Below are 21,974 nucleotides of genomic sequence, written 5' to 3'. Positions count from 1 at the left end.
CCCATCCCCATGATCCTCCTAGCCTACAACCACCATGTTATATATACATATCCTAAAACAGTACAATAGTCTTCCAGCTTCAACCAGTGCTAGAATATATATCCAGGGAAAAGACATAATATCGACAAGAAAATATTTTACATAATTAGGAAGGAACTCCTTCGTAAACAAACCCGTTTACCGCTCTCTTTCTTGTTCGTTTCCTGGTTTTTCGATTACCAGCTGCTTTTACGAAAATTGTTAAAGCGGTGACGAGTAACGTTATACATGCGGCCACAGTTGGTACCTAGTTTCTTGTTAGCAGAGCGAGTCAGTCTCGCGGTTTTTGGCCCGCTACATACCAGGATAGCACGTCGTCGGGTATAATCCTGATCCCAACTCGCCAGCTTATATGGACAAGTCGCATCTGCACCACCCATAACCCAGCAATCTTGTCGATCAATCGCGTTGAAATCAACCCAAGTATTCGCTTTGTTACCGACTACCATTGCCTGGGTCAAGAAGCTGTTCTCCAATGCCGTCCTCGGAGCCGCAAATTCAAAGTCTGAAGGACAGGCGTCTTCTGCAGATTCATATGAAACAGTTCGTGAAGATGTAGTCCAATTATACGGTTGCCTAGATGCTCGACAAGCTGCGTAGTAGTCTCCACGGCAGTCTGCTACAATCCAGCGTCCCTGGCGAGAAGTGGATGTTAAGGCACAGCGATAGTTCGAAGAGTTATGACTTTGCGGTTCTGAGGATGCCCACGACCAGATGGATGCATATGCAAAAGATTGATAGGGTCGAAAATCTTGCCGGGCCGTCACGTTGAGTAAAGTGCTGTTCAGAACTGGAGAAATGCCACAGGCTGTTAGATTTGAGGTTAGACTCAAAACAGGTGCGAGATCTGAACCTGACGGGCTGGGAAAGTCAGACACCGATGCAGTAGCCCACGAGGTGTTCACAGCTGCGACTTGAATGTTTTCTGTGTTTGGACGGATGAAGCAGCCTGAAGTCACTTGACCAGTGGATGATGTCGTGACATTAACGGGCTTCGTGATGAAGTTCTGCGGGAAAATATTGGAAGCATCTCCACTGAAATTGTATCTTGTCAGTTGGGGATCAATACTTCCCCATCCAAGGAGAAGCCTTTTTCTCCGGGAGAATTCGATGTAGCTCTCGGAAGGCCACCCGTCTTTGGTAGATGCCTGATCAAACTCGTTCAACGTGACGGTATAGAATTCTTCGGCAGGTCGGTACCGCTCAGCAACCGTAAGCCATGATCCGTTGACATTTCTTCGGTTTGCAGCCAAATCCGTAGGTGTATAAATGTAGTCAGATAGGCTTTGACCAAAAAGATTCCCAATCAACACTTCTTGACTTGGTAAGCTTGTGGATGAAGGTGGGCTGGAAAGCGGGTTTGCTGTGGGAGCTGCTGCATGTACGTTTATATAGAAGTACAACAAACTAGCATTGATGGTATCATCAGTCTGGATGAAATAGTCCCTTAATTGCGTGATGAGCGTAGAGAGATTGATTGAAGTGGTACAGCTATAAGGTCCAATTGAAATGAGCGAAGCATCTGAGTCCTCAATAGAGTCTGTGGCGGTTGGTTGAGTTTCTCCAGAACCGGTGGAGGTCCCTGTGACGGAGCTCAAGTCTGATGTAACCGGCGCACTAGAAGTTGTTGGAGTTTGAGAAGAGTCTTCTCCATCCTGTCTTTTTTGGAGAGTTGGACTTGTCGCAGCAGTTGAGACACTAGTAAGGCTTGCGGTAGTACTTTGAGGGCTTTGACTAGCCTGTGTACCTCCCAGAACAGAACTGGCGGGGGAAGTTGACGTGGGTACCGCGGCTGGACAGAAAGACCACACCTTTCTTGCCTGGTCCCAATACAAGTCAATTGCAAACCGCCGGAATCCAACGGCTAACAGATTGGAGATGCAATCAGCAGAATCTGCATCTTCAAACCTGTTGAAAGGAAAGCAGGCAGCGGATAGCGATACAAGAGGCGAAGAAACAAAATTCACCGGAACTGCAAGCCCTAAATCTCTTTGGGACTTTGGGAATTAGCGGGAAACGTGATGAATTTGATAGGGACATTTCATACCAGAAATGCTATGCTATGAACAGAGTCTTGATTTGCCCCAGGACTTGGAGAGTAGTTCTCAGTCATTTCCGCTACCCACGCTCACTGTTGATACGTAGAAAGGGCCATCGGATATCTCGGACGAGTATGGTATCACAATATCACCACAACCTCGCCCCTACGGTTAGTAGCAAGACAGCTAGCGTCTAGTTGTCGTCTTTAGAGGCCAGCTGAACCGCCTCCAGTTGATTGATATTCGAATACGCATATATAGCGAATTACTCGTTGTGCCCATACAGTGGACGTTGAGGTCAAGGAACCTGACTTCTTTTAGCGCAACTGGGGCTCGCCTCTTAACGCCGAAGCGCCACACTGAGGCGTCGAACCACACCTCGCACGTGCCTTAGTGGGTGTGGGTGCACCGTCATTTGCAGGGGCCTAAAGTAATCGGTGGTGGTCGGACACGTTTCCTTCAGCATTTCATCCACGACAATTTCCAAAGACACATTTCACCAATCCACCACCTCGCATCAAAGACCTCTCCTCACGATCCCACTGTCTTCATAAACACTCGGCGGCAACATGGCGAGCCAACAACCCCCGCAAGGGCAGAACCCTTTTGGTATACAGCCGGGACAGCAACCTACACCAGAGCAAATTGCTGCGATGCAGCGACAATTAGCAATCGATGCGCAGAAAAATGGCATGACGGTCCCCGAATTCGTTGAGAAATTGAAGGCGCAGGCGAGGGCCCAACAACAGGCTGCTCAGCAGCAAGCTGCACAAGGCGGACAGCAGCAGGCGCAACAAGAACAGCAGCCCATTACTCCAGGCCCACCCAGTCCGGAGGCGCTCGCCGTCGCTTCGTTTCTCAAGAGTCAGGATCTAAAAGTACGAACGTGTATTTTGAACGGGCAGAGAAAAGACATGTTCAAGGGTAAGCCTTGATTTGACAGCTCTTTTTGTAATCTTTCTAAGTGTGTCACAGTCAAACGTGCACTTCGAGCGCTTCAATCGCCAGCGTACACCAAAGCCCGGAGTAAGAACCCGCTACTCCCAGAAATCACAGATAGACCATCTCTTGAGAACTGCTTCAAATTGCTCCCCATGTCTCTCCTCGCCCTTCGAGTATCCAAGGTTGATCCTCACGAAGGACACGATCATGCCCCGGGAGCACACAAGACAAAGCGAGTTAAGGGGTTGTGGACCGTGAAAATTGAGCAACAACAAGAATGTCGAGAAGACCTCCATTTTGTCTGGCTATGGGAAGGGTCGCAAATCAAGCAAAAACTATATGCGGTCGGCGCCTTGGCAGTCATATTTGCTATCGTTCTGTTCCCTCTTTGGCCAATGAAGATGCGTCTCGGAGTGTGGTATTTGAGTATGGGTATGCTCGGTTTGATCGGATTATTCTTTGTCATGGCCATCTTCCGGCTTATACTTTTCGCAATTACGATGTTTGTTACCCCACCTGGATTATGGCTCTACCCGAATTTGTTCGAGGACGTGGGATTCTTCGATAGTTTTAGACCACTTTGGGGTTGGCAAGAGGTATGTTCGATTCCCTAGTCCCTCTAAGCGTACTAACGTCCCACTAGGAGAAGAAGAAAAAGAAGAAGTCGAGGGCTACTGGATCTGCGAGCGCGGGCGCAACTATGGCAGCAATGACAGGTCAACCCGCTCCAGCCTCCGCTACTACTACAGGTGCTGCTCCTCAAATTTCCACGGGCTCTACCCAACAACGAAACCTCGCTCCCCGAGTAGAAGAAGTCTTTGACGATAAAGATTAGATGCGGAGATACCCATTGTATTATTTGATATTTCTCTCCTGGTTATCTCGATTCATTGCGGTATTTTCTGTTAGTACTTGAGACATGCGGAAGGAATTTAGTTTCACCTCGGCGCATGGTAGATAAAAAAGAGTTGATGGCTTCTGGCTGCCCGGGGTTGTACTATAGAAAATGAAGAATAAAGTGCCTCACATCTAGAATCTTCCGAAGCTATTGCGCTCTGTACGGTATATTTACTGTTGAGCACTAATGTAAAATTAAACTTGTTTTCTCAACAAATAAATCGCACCAGTCTTTGCCTCACTGAAATTACCCCCATGACCAGAGCTGACTAATTGTTTTAACCCGCTTCATAAATTCCATCATTATTCTAAAACCAAATGGTATTTGATTTTTGAATTTTTTTGGGTTTACTCTTACATTCAGTATGGTCCTCCACTCTTCCGCTCGCCCACCACCAAGACCGACAGGTCCTTCAGCAAAAGCAAAAAGCAATTCGACCAATATCTGCAAATGAGTTATATGAACAAAGTAGCTATCATCTCACTACGACTGCTCTAACACTCCTATATATCTACATTAATATAACAACCGAAATACTTTTAACAGTTTAAAAGAAAAGAAAAGAGAAAGTATGGTATCCATCCTTCATAACCACATCCGTAAATCAACATAATCTCATTTTTCTCGCATGGTGTGCAACATCCGGACTCCAAGACGCGGCAACTCCTCTCGCATGCGATCGCTCGCTGTGGTTGTGTATCTTTTAATTCATTAATACATGGGTATTAGACGTCAAGCACAATGCAATCGCAGGTACTCTGAGATAGACACAAGATACGTCTCTAACAAGGAAATTTGCTGTAATAGCAGGTATCGATATAAAATCAGGCCGATAGATCACATTTGCAACCCGTTCTGGGAAGGTTCCGAAAGTGGTGAGTTTTGGGGTGGAGGTAGAGGTGGAAGCGAACGTTTTGGTGGAGGGGCTGGAGGTGGCCCACTAGCGAGTAGTGGCATGCTCTTCCTGGCCCCAAGTTTCTTGTTGTCTTCTGACCGAGGACGGTGGATGGGGGGAAGAGCAAAGGGTTGATCGTGAGAGACGGTATTATTTCTTTTTGGATATTTTGCGTCGCCTGCTGGTAGAGGCAATGACTTGGACGCCCGACCTCCGAATGTATATGAAGCCGACACAAACGATTTCGAATGGGATTCCGCCCGGATTTGCATGCTCATTGGGCGGCGAAGCTGTTTGGAGAAAGATATCGGAGGTCTATCTGAAGTCCCGTGTTCGATAGGAATGTAGGTCGGAAGCTGCGCAATTGGTGATGCCGGAAGAGGAGCTGGAAAGGAGAACGCTGGAAGTGCCGTGTGTGCCCAATGGCCAATAGAAGTTTCGGCGGCTTTTGGCGCAACTGAGTATCGCTGCGGAAAGTGGAATTCTCCAAGTTGGTCATCAGAACGCGAACTGTATGGCGTTGATGTTAGTTCATGATCCGCCAAGCCCTGTGAAGCTGCAGATTCTGTGAACGACTCATGGCCATGGCTTTTCGTCGCCTTGGAGAGAGAGTCATATATTGGTACGCGCTCGATAGCAGAAGAAGACGAGCGTCTGTTCTGGTGAGGAAACTCGGGTAGAGGTTTTGATTGGATGTCTGCTGAGTCGTATGTGCTCATAACGATGTCAGGAACATCCAACGTATCTGTAACCTGCGGTTTATGAGACAGGCCTCTAGATGTGGTAGAGAATCGCCTGCTCGAAGAGCTTGGTACACTAAAGTTCTGTGGTGCGGGTGAGGTTGCAAGTATGCTGTACGTAGAATGAGGACGGGGGTTGGTTGAAGTATTTGCTTCGAGTGTGGGATTAGACACCGTCTGCATCGACTTCCTACGTTCGATTGTATCTAATCCATTTTGCCCCATTCGCTGATTTTCGACGGAGTGCTTTGGTGAGACATCATCTATAGTTGAGTAGCTTTCTCTCGTCGGTGATGTAGATGCTGATGAATTATCCGATGTTATGAGCGTGCGCTGTCCTGAACTCATGTATGACGATCGGTTGGTACTATTTCTGAGAGTCTCCAGATGTCGTCCATCTAGACTGTTTGTTGCTGAATTTGGCGTTTTCATAGTATTGGTATCGCGTAGAACATGAGTACGCCCTTCTGCCGCAAGCCGGAGCGAGTCATCATCCTGCCGCGACACGGGCGGCGGCACCTGCTCAGGTTCTCGTTGGATCAGATACCGATGGCTTGGTTGGGTCCTGAGTTGCATAATATCGTTGTCACGTTCTGGCTTTGGCTTCCCAGTCTCCGAGACGTGCTTCTTGCCACCGAGTGCTTCAATTTCTCGGCGTATAACCGTTATCCACGACTCCATGTCCTCGCCACTGCCCATGATCATCAACAAACTAGTAGCCGATCTTCTGTAATCGGCGCCTCGAAAGGCAAGACGCGATAGAAGAGATCTCGAGTCAGAAGATGGCGCTCCATCCGCATTTAGCGATTGAGAAACCTGCAGCACCCAGTGTTTTCCGGGGATAGCATCACTTGCAAACGCTACAGATTCAGTGCCCAATTGCATTACTTTCTCAGGTAATCGATCAAAGCTCCCCTCGCCGGCGTATTGCAACAGATAACCGGATGTAACCAAAATGAAGAGCTTCCGAGTCCAGTCGGCTTTTGGCCCTGATAATTGTCGCCTATGCTTAGTTTTGGTCTTTTCTGTCTTCTTAACTTCAGCATTCTGTTCTGGTCGGTTCTCCTCGGTAGTAGGCGTCAAATCGTCTCCCAAGACGTTACTCTTTTTATGACTGCTCATCCGTAGTATCACATCGGCTGACAAAGTCGAAGCTGTCAAACTGGCGTGTTTTATTGCTTGCGGAAACGCTTGGAATAGAGGCGGAGGATCCCACGAGGCCAATGTTCGCTTGGGAGTGCGAGAGGTGGAATTTGATGACTTGGAGCTTGATTTGGCTGCTGGCTTTTTATCCCCTACGTCTTTCACACTTTTTGATCTTATAGCAATGCGAGACTGTCGGGCCTGAACTGGTATAGCTGGCGTGACCGGGGTGGAGGGAGTTACCGTGGTTTGAGTGGAAAGTGCCAAACTCCTCGAGCTAGCCGTCGATGGCGAGCTTTGAGTGGTTTCTTCCTTGAGAGGCACGACTGCGCTCTTCTCTGCCTGAGCCTTCGTTCTTGTAAACATCCCCCGTAAACCGCCTTTAGATGCGCGTCGATCCAAACCTTTGGGTGCCAAAGGCACTCTAATTTCCGGCTCGTCACTACATGAAAGATCCATTGGAGGCGGTCGCGCGCGTCGGTTGGGAAGCGCGGCTTGCGGAGGGTTAAATCTGTGAGAAGGGTCGGTATCTCGAAATGCATGATTTGCATTTCCAGAAGTCTCCATCATGAGTTATATAACGGGAAGAGGTATTTTGTTGACGACGTGACGATGGTTTGATGTTTGTTTGGTTTTCGTATCCAAGTCGCAACTGAATTTACTAGGATTGACTGATCCGCAATGGTTGTCGAAAAGGGATATCCTGGCCATGAAGCGATGATGTGTGATTGAAATGAGAGCTTTTATTGTATGCTGAGAAATCGAACGAGGATGATTTCTCTGGATCGACCCATGAACGACGAGCCTTATCTCATAGGCGACTATAATCAAAAATAACAATGGTCGACGAGGGCGTTGATTTGACGGGACATGAAAAACTGTACAGAGCAGTGTGATCGAGGTTGAGAAATTTGATGTTTGCAGGAGGTGAAGATCGAGGGCGCCGGTAGTCGCAAGGCGGAAACAGAATTTCAAGATTCAAAAATTGCAAGTTGTTTCACAAGTCGCGGACTTGACGTAGCGCATTCTGCTGATACAAAACTATTCGGATGGTGCTGTGCGTCTCAAGCAGACCAATTGTGAGACGGCGAGGCTATGAAGAGGTTATTCGGGTCGATAGCGCGAGAGTGAGTCGAGGTGTAACGCTATTACTGCGACAATCAGATTTCGTTTGAAAAAAAGAAGAAGCCATATTGAAGGTGAGGGGCAGGGCGAGGGATGAGATAAGTGAAGAGAGCGAGAGCGAGAGCGAGAGCGAGAGTGTTCCCAGATGAGGCTTGAGGATCTCGCACAGACTGTTTATTTATTCCAGGTTGTTTCCCGCCCACTTCCCCCCCCCTCGTCGCAACAGGCCCGAAAGGGACGCGGTCAAAACAGACGACAATACAATTCAGCTAATATTGCACGTCTAGTGAATATATCAAACCCGTTATTCTTTCCTGTTGGCAATTTCCCTTCTTTTTATCCACCGATAGCCTTCACGTCATTCTTGTGCACTTTAAACGTCGCCAATGCCGGTCTCTTGGAGCAGAGACAGGCTTTCTCTGGGCCCTGTTGCCCTGCCGCAAACCCGTCCGTGCATCAAGGGCTCAAGCCAACCTCCTCGAGCTCCAACGCCAGCTCCTCCCTCCTCGACATCACCCCACCACAGCGTTGTTCCATCCACTGCGGAAAATTAACAGTGTACCTACACATCAACACCACGTCACGAGGTCATTCGACTTTCTCTTCTTCGGAGTAATTATTCGAGTACATTACCATTTCCTTGTCTCGTCAATCACCATGCGCTGCCTGAACTCGCCTGTTCGTCACAAACCACTGGTGACCCTTCGTACATCCCCAAGAACGCACTTCGCAACTTTTTTATTGACATGAATGCTGATCGGAGAGCCGTGAAGATCACGACCTCGCTCACGACCAATAGCTTCATCTTTGATCAAGCCCAGATCTACCGGTTTGTCGGCTCAATCGGTCCGCAGTTCATCTCCCCGCAGTCTCCAAGAAACAGAAGCCGTTCAGCCTCATTTCAAGCCCATTTCTGCGCATCAGGAGCTGTCCAGATCGGCATCATCGCTCCCATCCCGTTGTACTTGTCCTTCTTCGTGTGGAGGATGTCCACTGCCGTGACATACAGCAAGAAATATGGCCGTCGACCATAGGAATGGCGCGCTTAGCCTCCGGTGGCTAAAAGAGAAACTCATCACATGAGGGCTATGAGAAATTCACAGTCCAAGATTTATACACTGAGGAGGTAGGTCTTGCGTGGAATGTTTCTTGCGTCAAAGCTGTTCTTGTTACGTTCTTCCAACACCCAACCATGCGTAAGCAGTTTCTCTTCCTGACGGTCGCCGCCGTTGTTTCCGCTCAAGGATTCGCCGCTGATTGGGACGCGGCATACACTAAAGCCAAAACTGCTCTGGGAAAACTCTCACAGAATGACAGGCTTGCAATTGTCTCGGGCATTGGGTGGGGAAAGGGTCCTTGTGCAGGCAACACTGGTGCCGCGACCTCCATCGGATTTCGTTCACTGTGTCTTCAAGACGGTCCTCTAGGTGTCAGAGGAGCATCAAGTGTCACAGCTTTCCCACCTGGCGTCCAGGCAGCTTCCACTTGGGATCGAGCTTTGATGAGGGATCGTGGAAAGGGGATTGGCCAGCAGTCAAAGGCTCTTGGGGTCAATGTGATTCTTGGACCTGTTGCTGGCCCTCTCGGGAAAATTCCAAATGGAGGGCGCAACTGGGAAGGATTTGGTAGCGACCCATATCTCTGTGGTGTTGCCATGGAACAGACCGTTGGTGGTATTCAAGAAGGCGGAGCGCAGGCTTGCGCGAAGCATTACATTGGAAATGAACAGGAAAAGGAAAGAGATACTGTTAATTCGGTCATCGACGACAGGACCCTTCATGAGTTGTATCTTTGGCCTTTTGCAGAGGCAGTCAGGGCCAACGTCGCATCTATCATGTGTTCGTACAATAAAGTTGGCGGTAAGTGGGCGTGTGAAAGTCAGCAGATGATGGACGCGATCCTGAAGAAGGAGCTGGGTTACAAAGGTTATGTGGTGACAGACTGGGATGCTCAACATACAACAGTAGACTCTGCGAACGCAGGTTTGGACATGACCATGCCTGGTAGCACTCCTACTTCCACCATTCGGAAATGTCATTAACCGGGTTTTAGGTTCCTCATATGGCGGGACCCTCAATGTCCTTTGGGGAAATAACATGCTTGGGAATGCAGTCAAGAACAGCCAGGTCTCCCAGGGACGTCTAGACGATATGGTAACTCGTATCCTCGCTTCTTGGTACTTAACGAAGCAAGACTCTGGTTATCCGGCGACTGCCATCAACCAGAACACCAATAACGGTGGCCCAAATGTACAAGGCAACGGCGCTACCAACGCGAAATTAGTCGCTCGTGATGGAATTGTTCTTCTCAAAAATTTGGCCAATGTATTGCCATTAAAAGCGCCAAAGAGCATTGCTATCATAGGATCACATGCAGTTGCAAATCCTAAGGGAATCAACTCTTGCGTAGATAGTACACCGCCCCTGTTCACCCCATTTGTCTATATTTTGACCTTTGTGTAGTGGGTTGTAATACTGGTGCTCTTACGATGGGTTGGGGCTCGGGATCTGCGTCATTGCCTGTATTATTGCTATTCTTATGTTCCAGTTATATCTACTGACAGTTCTAGTATCTTTCTAGCCCCGCAGACGCGATTACCACCCGAGCCAAAAAGTCTGGGACAACAATTACCACGTCAACCTCCGACAGTACCTCTGCTGGTGCTTCAGCTGCCCAAAATGCCGAGATAGCAATCGTATTTATAACTGCAGATTCAGGCGAAGGTTATATCACAGTCGAGACCAACGCGGGCGACCGAAACAATCTTGAAGCATGGCACTCTGGAGCTGATCTTGTAAAGGCAGTAGCAGCTATCAACAAAAACACAATCGTTGTCATTCATTCTGTAGGACCTATCATATTAGAGTCCTTTGTCGATTTAGGTAATGTCAAAGCCATAGTTTGGGCCGGATTACCTGGTCAAGAGAGTGGAAATGCATTGGTTGAAATACTCTGGGGTGACGCTAGTCCAAGTGGAAAATTACCCTACACCATCGCCAAGCAGCAGAGAGATTATGGCACCAACCTCCAAAGTGGAACCGATAGCTTTTCGGAGGGTCTTTTCATTGATTACAGATATCTTGATAAGAATAACATCGCTCCTAGGTTTGAGTTTGGGTTTGGTCTCTGTAAGTTCCGAAATTGGGTATAAGATAAACGTGTCTAACTTAAGATTTGTGTAGCTTATACCACATTCAATTATTCGTCGCTCGCGATTACCAGTACGGCTACTTCAGGTCCTGCGACAGGCAATATTGTTCCGGGCGGCATATCGTCACTTTTCGACATCGTGGCTACCGTCACGATGACGTTGAGTAATTCCGGGGCTGTGAGTGGTGCCGAGGTGGCTCAACTATATCTTGGATTTCCATCCTCTGCTCCTAGCACGCCCGTTCGACAGTTGAGAGGTTTCCAGAAGACCTTGGTTGCTGGAGGAGCGAGCACGACTGTCAAATTTGAGTTAAGGAGGAAAGACTTGAGCTACTGGGATGCGAGTGGGAAGAGGTGGGTTCTACCAGCCGGGAACTTCAAGGTTGAAGTCGGTGCTAGCAGCAAGGATCTGAGACTTAGCGGGAGCATTGTTGTTACATAAGTCGACTCGCTTTTATTGTACATATTGAATAGCGTGAATTCGGAGAGATGATGTTATCCAAACACTCCAATCGTATGAATAACAGTCAGGCAGCAGTTAGTCTTGTACATTTTCCACAGTTCAGGCTCGATTTCTTTCGTCCAGCCGAAAGTAAGAGCACGACGTCATATCGTGCCGAAATTTGGATACAATATCTTTCTTCGTCGTACCTGATGTCTCGGTGCTGGTAAATTCTATTTTCGAAGCAGTTGTGGTGTACGTGTAGCCTCGGTTTTCGCGTCATACGATTTCCGTTTTTGTCTGAAGTCGGCATTCCTGCAGTCTCTCGCCCTTATTCTTCGCATATTTATCATTCATCAGATCCCTCCATCTCAGCCTTGATCTGCATATCAGTCACTTCTTCCTTGCTAATTTCTTCTTTTTCCCATCTTTCCCAATCTTGAACCACGGGCCATGGGCAGCACCAGTGCCTATACCTATTATTCCTCCAAGAAGCGTGGTAGGTATTGATGTGACGCCTCCCACGATAGTACCGACTGCTGTTCCTACCCCGGTCCCCTACCACTATAATTAGCACGGGTATACATGAACGAACGTCGAAAGTAAGAGAAGACATTACAATTCCAGCTCCAATTCCCACACCCATAGCTCCTCCCTGCCAAGGTCCGCTCTGCAACCTCTTAGCCGCTTTAGACGCAGCTTTTGCAATCTTATCATTCTTCATCGCCTCCTCTAATTCCTTCTGCTTCTCTTTCGCATCCTGTGCCTTTTCCGCAAGGTCATAATGCTTCTTTGCTTCTTCTTGCGCAGCCTCAGCTTTGGCTATAAGTTCACCTGCTTGAGCGTTAATTTTTTCCTTGCGGCTTTGTGCTGCTTCTTCTGTATCCTCCTCGTTCTTTGGTTCTTTCGGATCGGACCGCGCCTCGGGACTACCCATGTTGATGGATATGTGATGGCTTTTGCTATAGATCTACCACAACTAAACAAATGGCTTGAAAGAAAGATCTTAATATCGATTAGAAAACTCCTAGTACTGATGGCAATTCAAGACTGTACATCAATATTAGTCGCGGGGTACTACAAGACCCCATGACGTCAAGTTTGAGACCTGCCACAAATCCTGAATGTTAGCGAACCCCTGAGCTTAGCGAGTAATGTTTCTGGCCTACAACAGCTAACTTGAATAAGAGATTGAATGTGAGATGAAGGAATTGTCAGTGGAAAAGTGATTCATTATTTGGCATCAGTTTGAATTGAGATTTAATACAAATTGATATCTAAACTGTAAATCACCAGGTTGAGGAAGCTAAAGTATCTGTGATAAGTTTCAAATGCTCTTCGCTTTCCACTAACAGATTTCATAGGATGTCTCTTAGGGACCAAAGGCGGCGGTCGAAACACGAAATTTGCTTAAGTCGATTGAAGAAATTTCGTATATTCCATCATTTGAGTAAAATACTACATATATCGCTAAGTTCGTCTATTATTTTCGTCAAAGAAGACCTGTGTCTTGAATATCTTTATTATTATCAAGACTATAAAGATCGAGACTACTACATGCTCTAAAATTATACTTCAAGTTTGATGGAATATTTACAAGCTTCTGCTATTGATTTTGTCTTCTGCAAGTATATTAGGAGGGATGTCATGTGATCTTTTGAAGGCAAATCAGCTTTTTGTTATCGCAGTCATTCTACCCCATTTGTTTCATGACCCTATGAGCCAGGTTTCAGGTAATACCATTGAGTTATCAATTAGATGCTTAATAACATATGAGATTCCAAAATTGGAACTTACTACCAGCTGTACATACTTGCGCTCGAGCTCAACCTTAAGATTGTGTGACCGTTTTTACATATCTTGTGCTGAATCCTTGGTTGTCTTTACTTGGATATCAATCATTCTTATAAATTATACAAACCTCCGTAACGGAGGAAGTGCTTCTGTCGGTGAAGATGAGTTATCGATCTTTCGTTCAATATTGGTTTACAGGACCAATCAAGAAGGTACGAAGTTGTCACAACGCTGCAAACTCCAGGCAGAGTCAACAAGAGAGCGTCGCCGAGATGTTTCTCGATACTTACTTTAACCTGTAGGCTTCTTGCCGTTGATGTGACTTCTAGAGTCACGCTTTTCGAGTCTTTTGGGATTATATTGCACATACGGTAATTGTATTCGATTTTAGGAATTGGTGATCACTCCTTATCAAATCATTTAGTTAAACACTGTCGGTTGATGCAACAAACGAGTTGTAAGGGCATGAACAGATAAGAGGATTTTCAGTCAATCCTATATTGTCCTGATGAGTTTATTGGGAAATCTTGGAACTGACAGCGTAGTAAGATTCATTCCAAAATATTCATAGTAATATCTCCAGATATTCACCACTATATCAAGAGACTGCGTGACCCCAAGAAGAGAGTTGTATTTCGAATCTAGTAATCCTGTGATGGAAAAGATTAGTCGCGCTGAATTGGGATGTCATTCTGTGATACCCTGCGGGATACACACTTGTCGGCAGATGTTTTCTTCTTGTTCCTAGTGTTCAATTCCTGACCACTGACAGAATTAAGTCATCAGAGCTTTAAGGACTTCCCGGCAGCCCGCTCCCCATCAACCAGCACACACCATCCTTCACTTCCCCCACCACCCTCACCTCCAACCCCGGCCTTGAACTCCGTCATTGCATATTTCAGTATCTCATCATCATAGGTGCCTGGCTGTAACCATACGCTTGGAATGCCCATCTTCTTCGCTTCCTCGAGTACCTTCTTCGTTACTTTTGGCGGCGTGATTATGGAAACAGATGTGTCTGTGGGGTTAGGCAAGGCAGAGAGATTGGGTAATGTAGCATATTCCTGGATCTCGAAGGCTGGGTATGGAGGGAATGCTTTTATTGAAGCCGAAGATGGATTTATAGGAGTTACAGGGAGGGAATGGTGGGTGTACCAGGTGAATACTATTGCAAAGTGTCAGGCTTGGATAACCATATGAGAAATGAGGGGTGTTTTACTTTTATGGCCGAATTTGGTAGGATCAGAAGATGCGCCAACGACGGCAAAGTGCGAAGAGGTAAAAAATGTCTTTGCTGCTGCATCAGTTGCCATTTTCACAGCCTGCATAGTACGTTGGCGATGTTCAAGTTGGGGAAGGACAATTGCACTGCGTGGATTGATCATCAGCAAACGGGCCTCGGTAACCTCTTGCACGATATCCCCGACATCGCATTTTCCCCCTGTCCACTTGAAGCTGGAAGGACGTCACATTTCCCAATATATAAATCAAGATCACTTGAGTACTTAAGTAGCTCATGTTTTCTATTCAGCGCCGTTTAAAATATTACAGCCGAGTACTTCAACAATTAGAAACATTAATCGTGTTGCTCGGAAACACATAGTTTTGCTTCTACGACTAGAAGCACGCGAATCGCGGCCATGGCAACTTTCGGGTAAGTCCAATGTTAGCTGTCAATTCTATGCTCAAGCTTTAACTGGTCTATAGTAAGGCAGGCTTTAACGCTGTCTCCTACGCGACCTTCCGTCCGAGCTATCCACCTCAGTTGTTCAAGACGGTGCTTTCGTATCATCAGGGGCCGTCCATGACGCTTTTGGATTTAGGTGCTGGCCATGGTCTAATATCACGCGAATTATCACCCTCATTTAAAAGAGTGATATGTACAGACCCTTCACCATCAATGATTAAACAAGCCAAAGCGTCGACATCATCGTCTTTTTCCAATGTCTCTTTCCATGAAGCTTCTGCAGAAGACTTGCATTTTGTCGATGATTCAAGTTTGGACATGGTTGTCGCTGGGCAGGCTGCGCATTGGTTTGATTACAAGAAAGTTTGGCCTGAACTAGCAAAGAAGATCAGGAAAGGAGGGACGTTAGCGTTTTGGGGCTACAAGGATAATACCTTTGTAGACTACCCTAAGGCGTCGAAAGTATTGGACGAGTATTGTTATGGCGACAGCACTTTGGGGCCTTATTGGGAACAGCCCGGACGGAACATCCTGAGGGACAAATTGAAAGATATTGTTCCGCCAGAAACCGATTGGGATGAGGTCACCAGGTATGAGTATGAGCCAGGAACCAATGGCAAAAGAAGTGGTGTTGGAGATCTGTTGATGCATAAGAGGTTGACTCTTGGGGAGATGGAAGGGTATGCTAGAACTTTCAGTTCTTTTCACAACTGGGCTGCAGATCATCCTGAGAGAAAAGCTAGAAAAGATGGAGGAGATGGTGATATTGTGGACGAGATGTTTGATAAAATGAGAGAATCCGAGCCAGAGTGGGCGGCAATGGGGGAGAAATGGCGAGAATTTGAGCTGGAGAACGAATGGGGAAGCGCTATATTGCTGGCGAGGAAAAAGTAAGATGTAGTTGATAGCAAGTGATCAGCCCTCGTAATAGATCACAAGGTGCATCTCATCTTTTCTGGTTACGGAACTCATCTGGCCTTGATCACGAGTTAGTTTGTGGCATCTTTGAACCTTTCCCGCAACTACAAACACGGGCAAGCCATACGGGACTATCGCTGTAAACCGCATGAGTTATTCTCCTTTCGCCTTCATCCCAGATCCCTAGCCAGTATATCACCGTTTTGATTCTAAGCTGGGAGCTACACAGTAGCCATGTACCTATTACCGAACTTTGGACCTTGTGGACCTTCCATTTGGTGCAGGTGAATAGAAGAGCCGCTTACCGTTGCCATCACAACCACAACCCCTCTACACCAAACAATTTTGAACTGTATCATGACTAAGCCGTCGCTCACGTCCCGTCCGAGTTCCAAATCCAAGTCTGCCAAAAATAAACAGATAATTTCCATCCATCCTTTTCAACTTCGACTTCTCACATCCTCCAAATACAATTCGTTGCTGCAAACTTCAAATAAATCATGGTATGTTGTTTTCGATATCTATCCACCTCACTCAATCGTTCCATGCGCCAGCGGGCGCCAAAACATAATTGGACTGGTGTCCCTGAATTCGGTCGGGAATTTTTGCCACAAACAAAGGGTTGGAGGGAAGTTGCGAGCGAGTGTTTAGTTGAGAGATCACATTCACCCACCTCATCCCTTCTCTCCTCCTACAACCCGCAGGCTCATCCATCTACACATGTTACCATAACGACTTCGTGGGAACACTGCATCTTCAAAACAAACGCATCCATTCACGAATAGACACATACACGGGCTCTTTGGCGTATTGTTTTCTTGCAGAGTCAGAACAGCATCCCCAAGACATATTACCTCTTTACCTCTGCTACACAGACATCTTCCCATCCCGTACCGCTATTCCGTTTGACAGGAAAAATCATGGCGGCCACTTCAGCTAACAATATCTCGTACGATGCACAGGCATCTACAAATTACAAGGAGGCATTTGCGCTCTTCGACAAGCGGGGAAATTCTCGTGTTGCGCTTGACAGCCTGGGCGATTTGCTGCGTGCTTGTGGCCAAAACCCAACTCTTGCAGAGATTCGGGATTTGGAGAAGAATGTTGGATCAGATTGTGAGTAGGCCGATAAACTCAGGGTGCCCGCACGGAGCGATCAACATGCTAATGCGTCCCCGCAGTCGATTTCGAAACGTTCTCCAAAATCCTCAACCGACCAGGAGGATTCCGTGACCCAGGCGAGCCCGAGGAATACTGCCGTGGCTTTCAGGTGTTTGACAAAGACATGACGGGCTTCATTGGTGTTGGACAACTACGATACATTCTGACCAATCTGGGCGAGAAAATGAGCGATGATGAGGTTGATGAATTATTGAAGGCAGTAGATACTAGCTCAGGGGAGATTAATTACACAGGTAAGTCTTCGCTGGTTGCCCAAAGGCAAAATGAGAATACTTTTGTTCTACGGAATCTATAAAAGCATCCAATCGGACCACCTGTTTTCTAACTTGAGTTTGCAGACCTCGTACGAACCATTCTGGCGAATTAGGGCGCTGGCGGAAATCCGAATCAATGACAGAGCATAGAACGGCGCTTCTCGGTGGGCGATGAATTCGGAAAGACGAGGGCGATGGATTTGAGTTATATTTGATCAAGCAGGCGTTACATATGTTTGGCCGTGGAACCTTTTTCGGTGCCGGCATTGGGGACCACCAGGGAAATTGGGGACAAAGGCGTGGATATATGGAGTCCCCTGATATACTTTTTGTGGTTACAGCTTGGTGTGTAGAACAATTATTGAACTGTCATGTGCATCTCATACCGTTCCCTTAGAACAACTTCTTGCAAAGAGCTCTCCGGTATGGTATGATGCGTTTTTCTCGGTATATTCCGCGTTGAACATTGGCCAACCAATATCACTGCTCTACCCTCCTGATGTCTAGACTCTCGTCGGCAGGCTTTTCACCCTTCACCATAACGCTAGTTTCTATTAGACCCCCAGGCAGCAAGTATATTACAGATCCCGTGTACACAGCCATATTCCCATCAGATTGGGCGTTCTCCCCAGCAATTCGGTAGCCGTATATCAAATTGCATCGCTTGCATTTGAGCAAATGCCGCTTCTCGAACCCATCCTCGCGTCTTATTACTATTGGCGCAGAGTCTCGTGGCTGGGAGAGCAACGTGGTGTAGCCTTCTTGCTTTAGCTCTGAGGTTGGTGGTGAGGGTGGCAGTGGGAGGATGATGGCCGCGTCAAGACCACCGTCGCTGGCTGACGAACGTCGTGGGAGAGATGCGAGGTTATGCGTCGTCGAGAGGAGGAGGGTGCTGCATAAGCAATGGTAGGTTTTTATGGCCGGCGCGTCCATTGGAAACGGCGTGCAACTGGTGGTCTACACTTCGAGATATATTTTTGATGCCAGTAGCCTTACGCGTGGGACCGTGTCAATGCAGGTGTACGTCGCGCAGCTACTTTCGGCAAGCAGCACGGTTACAGTGGAGGGAAAACCCAAGGTCTTTGGAGTGAAACTCTGACGGTAAGAATAGTAAACTCTAGACACTAGACTTCTCCGGTTATTCATAGATTCCTGAGGTATTTCGATTATGCTCGTGCGAGGTGAACTCACGAGGAAGCTTAATTGACGCTCCTCGCTTGTTCCTCTCACCACTCGGTGCACCACCATGTCGACGTAAAGCTTCACCTGCATATGAACGGCACGAATTGACACGACACGTACATCCCTCTCCGCCCGTCTTCTGCTACTTCTCCCGCACTACTCTCCTTCAGCACACATACGGATAAAGCTGTAGAACCTCATATATTCACCGGGGTTGGTATCCAACCACTTCCCCGCAATCCTGGCTCTTCCCAAGTCACCATTTCGATTGCGAGCTGCCACTACCCTCTTCGTTGTCATACTCTTCGCCGTCACTTCTGCCATTCTGGCTTCCTCACGACTCGGCCCACGGCTGACTTCGCTCTTCCACCAAGTTCGTCCTCATATCTACAACCCCTCGTCTTCCAACGCCCGACCCCTCCTCACATCCACCATGGCTCCATCCAAATATCTCAAGCCTCCACAGGCCCCTCCGCTGTTCACTGCGACGGCTACCAGCTTGGTGAAGGATGCTCAGGCTTTATGTGATCGCACACGAGCTATGCTTGATAAGATTGCCAAAGACGTAACACCTGAGAGCGCTACTTTTGCCAATGTCGTCCTTCCAATGGCCGAAGACGAGAATACAGCGGGGCTCGAAGCACGAGTCATTGGATTCTATCAAGCTGTGTCAACGAATCAGGAACTACGAGACGCCTCAAGTAAGGCTGAAGAGATTATGGATGAGTTCAACATCGAGGCTAGCATGCGGGAAGATATATTCAAGTTGGTAGATGCAGCATATCAGAAAGGTGAGGACCTTGATCCGGAGAGCAGAAGATTGTTAGAAAAGGAACGCAAGAGCTATATCCGCAATGGTCTGGGTATACCTGCCGGGCCTAAGCGTGATAGGTTTAAGGATATCAAGAAGCGGCTGTCTATGATTCAAATCGAGTTCCAAAAGAATCTGAATGAGGAGAGTGGTGGAATCTGGTTCACACCTGAGGAGCTAGCGGGCGTCCCGGAAGATGTTATGTCGGGTTTGGAGAAAGGCAGCGGGGAAAATGCCGGAAAGGTCAAGTTGAGCTTCAAGTATCCGGATTTATTTCCAACACTGAAGTTTGCCACAAACCCAGACACCCGAAAGCGGGTATTCATTGACAATGAAAATAAGGTAACCGTGCTGGGCAATGTATTTCTGAGTTTGCTTACTGATATCCTTAGTGCAATGCCAACGCGCCGCTATTCAAGGAAGCTATTATCCTGCGCGATGAAGCTGCCAGGTTGCTCGGGTATAAAGACCACGCGTCTTTCAAGCTCGAGGACAAGATGGCGAAGACTCCAGAGACTGTCAACGAGTTTCTAGGTGATCTGAGAACTCAACTGGCTCCTGGCGGAAAGAAAGAGATTGAGCACTTGATGGAAATCAAGACGGAATATCTCAAGTCCGTAGGTATGGAAGCCAGCAATGATGGCAATTACTATCTCTGGGACTCTCGATTTTATCAGAGATTGATGGTCGAGAAGGAGTACTCCATTGACGAACAGAAGATCGCCGAATATTTTCCTTTACAGAGCACAGTCGAGGGAATGCTCGACATATTCCAGAAGTTATTTGGTTTCGTTTTCATCGAATTAGATGCTGAAGCACGTGCGAATATCAGCGGTAAGTGGTTTGCACTGTTGAAGCGGAACGCTATCTAATAATTTGCAGAGACTACCAAGGCGGATGATATCTCATGGCATGAAGATGTAAAGATTTTCAGCGTTTGGGACGACGAGGGAGAAGGTGGTGGATTCGTCGGTTATCTCTACCTAGATCTACATCCTCGTCCTGGGAAGTATGGTCATGCTGCGAATTTCTCACTTCAACCTGGATATCTTCACCCCAATGGCACCCGCCGCTACCCGGCGACTGCGTTGGTATGCAACTTTTCTAAGCCTACGGCAACGAAGCCATCCCTCCTCAAGCATGACGAAGTTGTCACACTCTTCCACGAGTTAGGACACGGAATCCACGATCTCGCTGGAAGAACCAAGTACTCCCGCTTCCATGGTACTTCAGTTGTAAGAGATTTTGTTGAGGCGCCTAGTCAAATGCTCGAGAATTGGTGCTGGACCAAAGAGCAGCTCAAAAATTTGAGTAAACATTATGAAACTGGCGAGCCTATTCCGGATGAGCTAGTTGACCTACAAATAGGCGCCAAACACGTTAATGACGCTCTCTTCAACCTTCGCCAGCTTCACTTTGGAATTTTTGACATGACTGTTCATAGTCCAAAATCACACGCTGAGGCGGAAGGGTTTGAACTCTCCAAGATGTACAATGATCTTCGCTCCCAGATCTCCGGCATCAAAGGGCCAGAAGCTCTAGGCCTTAAGAGCGATTGGGGCAACGGGCAAGCCACTTTTGGTCATTTAATCGGTGGTTACGACGCAGGTTATTATGGTTATTTATCGAGTCAAGTCTATAGCACGGACATGTTCTATAGCGTCTTCAAGAAAGATCCTATGAATCAGGAGGAAGGCCGACGATACAGACACATGGTTTTAGAAAAGGGCGGTAGCCAGGAGGAGATGAAGACTCTTGAAGACTTCTTGGGAAGAAAACCAAGTACGGAGGCGTTTTACAAGGACCTTGGTTTAAAAGCCCGGTAGGCTTAGTGTTACCAGCTGGCAGCCTCCTTGTGAAACAGAGATGCTTTGCTTTTTGTTAATCCCGTTCAAGACTTACACTGGGGAACTTGTCATGCATAGAATTATTTGAACCTACTTCTCGGCAGCTATGGAGAACTTTCTGTCATCAATAAAGCATTCTTGTTGCTGGGCGTTACTCTCTATAGGTACTACTCCTAACTCTGAAACTTGTCAACAAATTTGAGCTCTGTTCGCTGTAGGCAAATACGACAGAGGAACAACTGTGAGTTCTAATGTATCCTTGTTGTTCTCCTGTATCTTCTTTTTGTATCCAGCTATGTATTCCAGGTTACAATGGCAAATGGCAGTTGGCAGTCTTTTGTCTCCACCTCCATGGTCAAAACATGATCTAGCTTCAAATAAACAAGTCGACTTTGTGCAGCTTAGGTAGGTATATTGCATCTAACAAGGTGATTGTTTTTTAGCGAACAGCACCGTGAAGAAGAATCACCTGAATTGTAGGTTATACATCAAAATCGCGAGTGCATTTCCAATATTGACCCTAGTGATTGGTTCATTATCCATAGCTCCATGCTTTCCTTCCTTCATCCTCTGCAATCCGCCATCTGGGAGCCTTCCTCGCAGAATCTCATCATCTTCCTCTCCAAAATGAAACTTGCACTTTCAGCAATCCTCCAAACTGAAGTCCATCAACTGTTGCTGTTCAGTCATGCGGGAAGTACAATGTACAGTCACAACAGACTCCCTTCTGTTCGGTTGTTTTGATATTTACAGTTTTCATAAGCATTATAAAATTGTGCTGTGGTATTGTTGATGCAGTTATGAGATTGCTTCGGCCAAAGTTGTTGACAATAAAATGGAGAGGTTTTGTTGTAGAGCCAGACTTAGCTTATTGATCTTTATTTTC

At 47.1% G+C, this 21,974-nt stretch overlaps 10 protein-coding genes across 10 annotated transcripts; 5 read left to right on the top strand and 5 right to left on the bottom strand.

Annotated features, from left to right (window-relative positions):
- Positions 1 to 145: 145 nt before the first annotated feature.
- Positions 146 to 2,152, bottom strand: GLAREA_01721 (uncharacterized protein; the record flags this gene model as incomplete). The annotated part of the gene is made up of 3 exons (XM_008088937.1): positions 146 to 286; positions 342 to 2,036; positions 2,087 to 2,152. The coding sequence occupies 3 exons, from the start codon at positions 2,150 to 2,152 to the stop codon at positions 146 to 148; spliced, it is 1,902 nt and encodes a 633-aa protein (XP_008087128.1).
- Positions 2,153 to 2,647: 495 nt separating this feature from the next.
- GLAREA_01720 (uncharacterized protein) lies at positions 2,648 to 3,855 on the top strand (the record flags this gene model as incomplete). Its single annotated transcript, XM_008088936.1, has 3 exons — positions 2,648 to 3,002; positions 3,054 to 3,616; positions 3,664 to 3,855. 3 exons carry the CDS (start codon positions 2,648 to 2,650, stop codon positions 3,853 to 3,855), a joined length of 1,110 nt encoding a protein of 369 aa, XP_008087127.1.
- A 900-nt stretch (positions 3,856 to 4,755) lies between these two features.
- GLAREA_01719 (uncharacterized protein) lies at positions 4,756 to 7,263 on the bottom strand (the record flags this gene model as incomplete). The annotated part of the gene is made up of 1 exon (XM_008088935.1): positions 4,756 to 7,263. The coding sequence occupies one exon, from the start codon at positions 7,261 to 7,263 to the stop codon at positions 4,756 to 4,758; it is 2,508 nt and encodes an 835-aa protein (XP_008087126.1).
- A 1,750-nt stretch (positions 7,264 to 9,013) lies between these two features.
- Positions 9,014 to 11,413, top strand: GLAREA_01718 ((Trans)glycosidase; the record flags this gene model as incomplete). Its single annotated transcript, XM_008088934.1, has 5 exons — positions 9,014 to 9,824; positions 9,874 to 10,233; positions 10,284 to 10,342; positions 10,391 to 10,949; positions 11,004 to 11,413. 5 exons carry the CDS (start codon positions 9,014 to 9,016, stop codon positions 11,411 to 11,413), a joined length of 2,199 nt encoding a protein of 732 aa, XP_008087125.1.
- Positions 11,414 to 11,806: 393 nt separating this feature from the next.
- GLAREA_01717 (uncharacterized protein) lies at positions 11,807 to 12,350 on the bottom strand (the record flags this gene model as incomplete). The annotated part of the gene is made up of 2 exons (XM_008088933.1): positions 11,807 to 11,971; positions 12,033 to 12,350. 2 exons carry the CDS (start codon positions 12,348 to 12,350, stop codon positions 11,807 to 11,809), a joined length of 483 nt encoding a protein of 160 aa, XP_008087124.1.
- Positions 12,351 to 13,989: 1,639 nt separating this feature from the next.
- On the bottom strand, positions 13,990 to 14,520 carry GLAREA_01716 (NAD(P)-binding Rossmann-fold containing protein; the record flags this gene model as incomplete). Its single annotated transcript, XM_008088932.1, has 2 exons — positions 13,990 to 14,372; positions 14,427 to 14,520. 2 exons carry the CDS (start codon positions 14,518 to 14,520, stop codon positions 13,990 to 13,992), a joined length of 477 nt encoding a protein of 158 aa, XP_008087123.1.
- Positions 14,521 to 14,847: 327 nt separating this feature from the next.
- GLAREA_01715 (S-adenosyl-L-methionine-dependent methyltransferase) lies at positions 14,848 to 15,788 on the top strand (the record flags this gene model as incomplete). The annotated part of the gene is made up of 2 exons (XM_008088931.1): positions 14,848 to 14,861; positions 14,915 to 15,788. 2 exons carry the CDS (start codon positions 14,848 to 14,850, stop codon positions 15,786 to 15,788), a joined length of 888 nt encoding a protein of 295 aa, XP_008087122.1.
- Positions 15,789 to 16,732: 944 nt separating this feature from the next.
- Positions 16,733 to 17,361, top strand: GLAREA_01714 (EF-hand; the record flags this gene model as incomplete). Its single annotated transcript, XM_008088930.1, has 3 exons — positions 16,733 to 16,928; positions 16,994 to 17,227; positions 17,333 to 17,361. The coding sequence occupies 3 exons, from the start codon at positions 16,733 to 16,735 to the stop codon at positions 17,359 to 17,361; spliced, it is 459 nt and encodes a 152-aa protein (XP_008087121.1).
- Positions 17,362 to 17,728: 367 nt separating this feature from the next.
- Positions 17,729 to 18,181, bottom strand: GLAREA_01713 (uncharacterized protein; the record flags this gene model as incomplete). Its single annotated transcript, XM_008088929.1, has 1 exon — positions 17,729 to 18,181. One exon carries the CDS (start codon positions 18,179 to 18,181, stop codon positions 17,729 to 17,731), a length of 453 nt encoding a protein of 150 aa, XP_008087120.1.
- A 682-nt stretch (positions 18,182 to 18,863) lies between these two features.
- Positions 18,864 to 21,067, top strand: GLAREA_01712 (Metalloproteases (zincins), catalytic; the record flags this gene model as incomplete). The annotated part of the gene is made up of 3 exons (XM_008088928.1): positions 18,864 to 19,583; positions 19,634 to 20,075; positions 20,124 to 21,067. 3 exons carry the CDS (start codon positions 18,864 to 18,866, stop codon positions 21,065 to 21,067), a joined length of 2,106 nt encoding a protein of 701 aa, XP_008087119.1.
- Positions 21,068 to 21,974: the final 907 nt, after the last annotated feature.

Source organism: Glarea lozoyensis (genome assembly GCF_000409485.1).
Source record: "Glarea lozoyensis ATCC 20868 chromosome Unknown GLAREA7, whole genome shotgun sequence".
Classification (NCBI taxonomy): Eukaryota; Fungi; Ascomycota; class Leotiomycetes; order Helotiales; family Helotiaceae; genus Glarea; species Glarea lozoyensis.
Note: the sequence above shows the minus strand (reverse complement) of the source record. Positions and strands in the feature narration are given on the sequence as shown.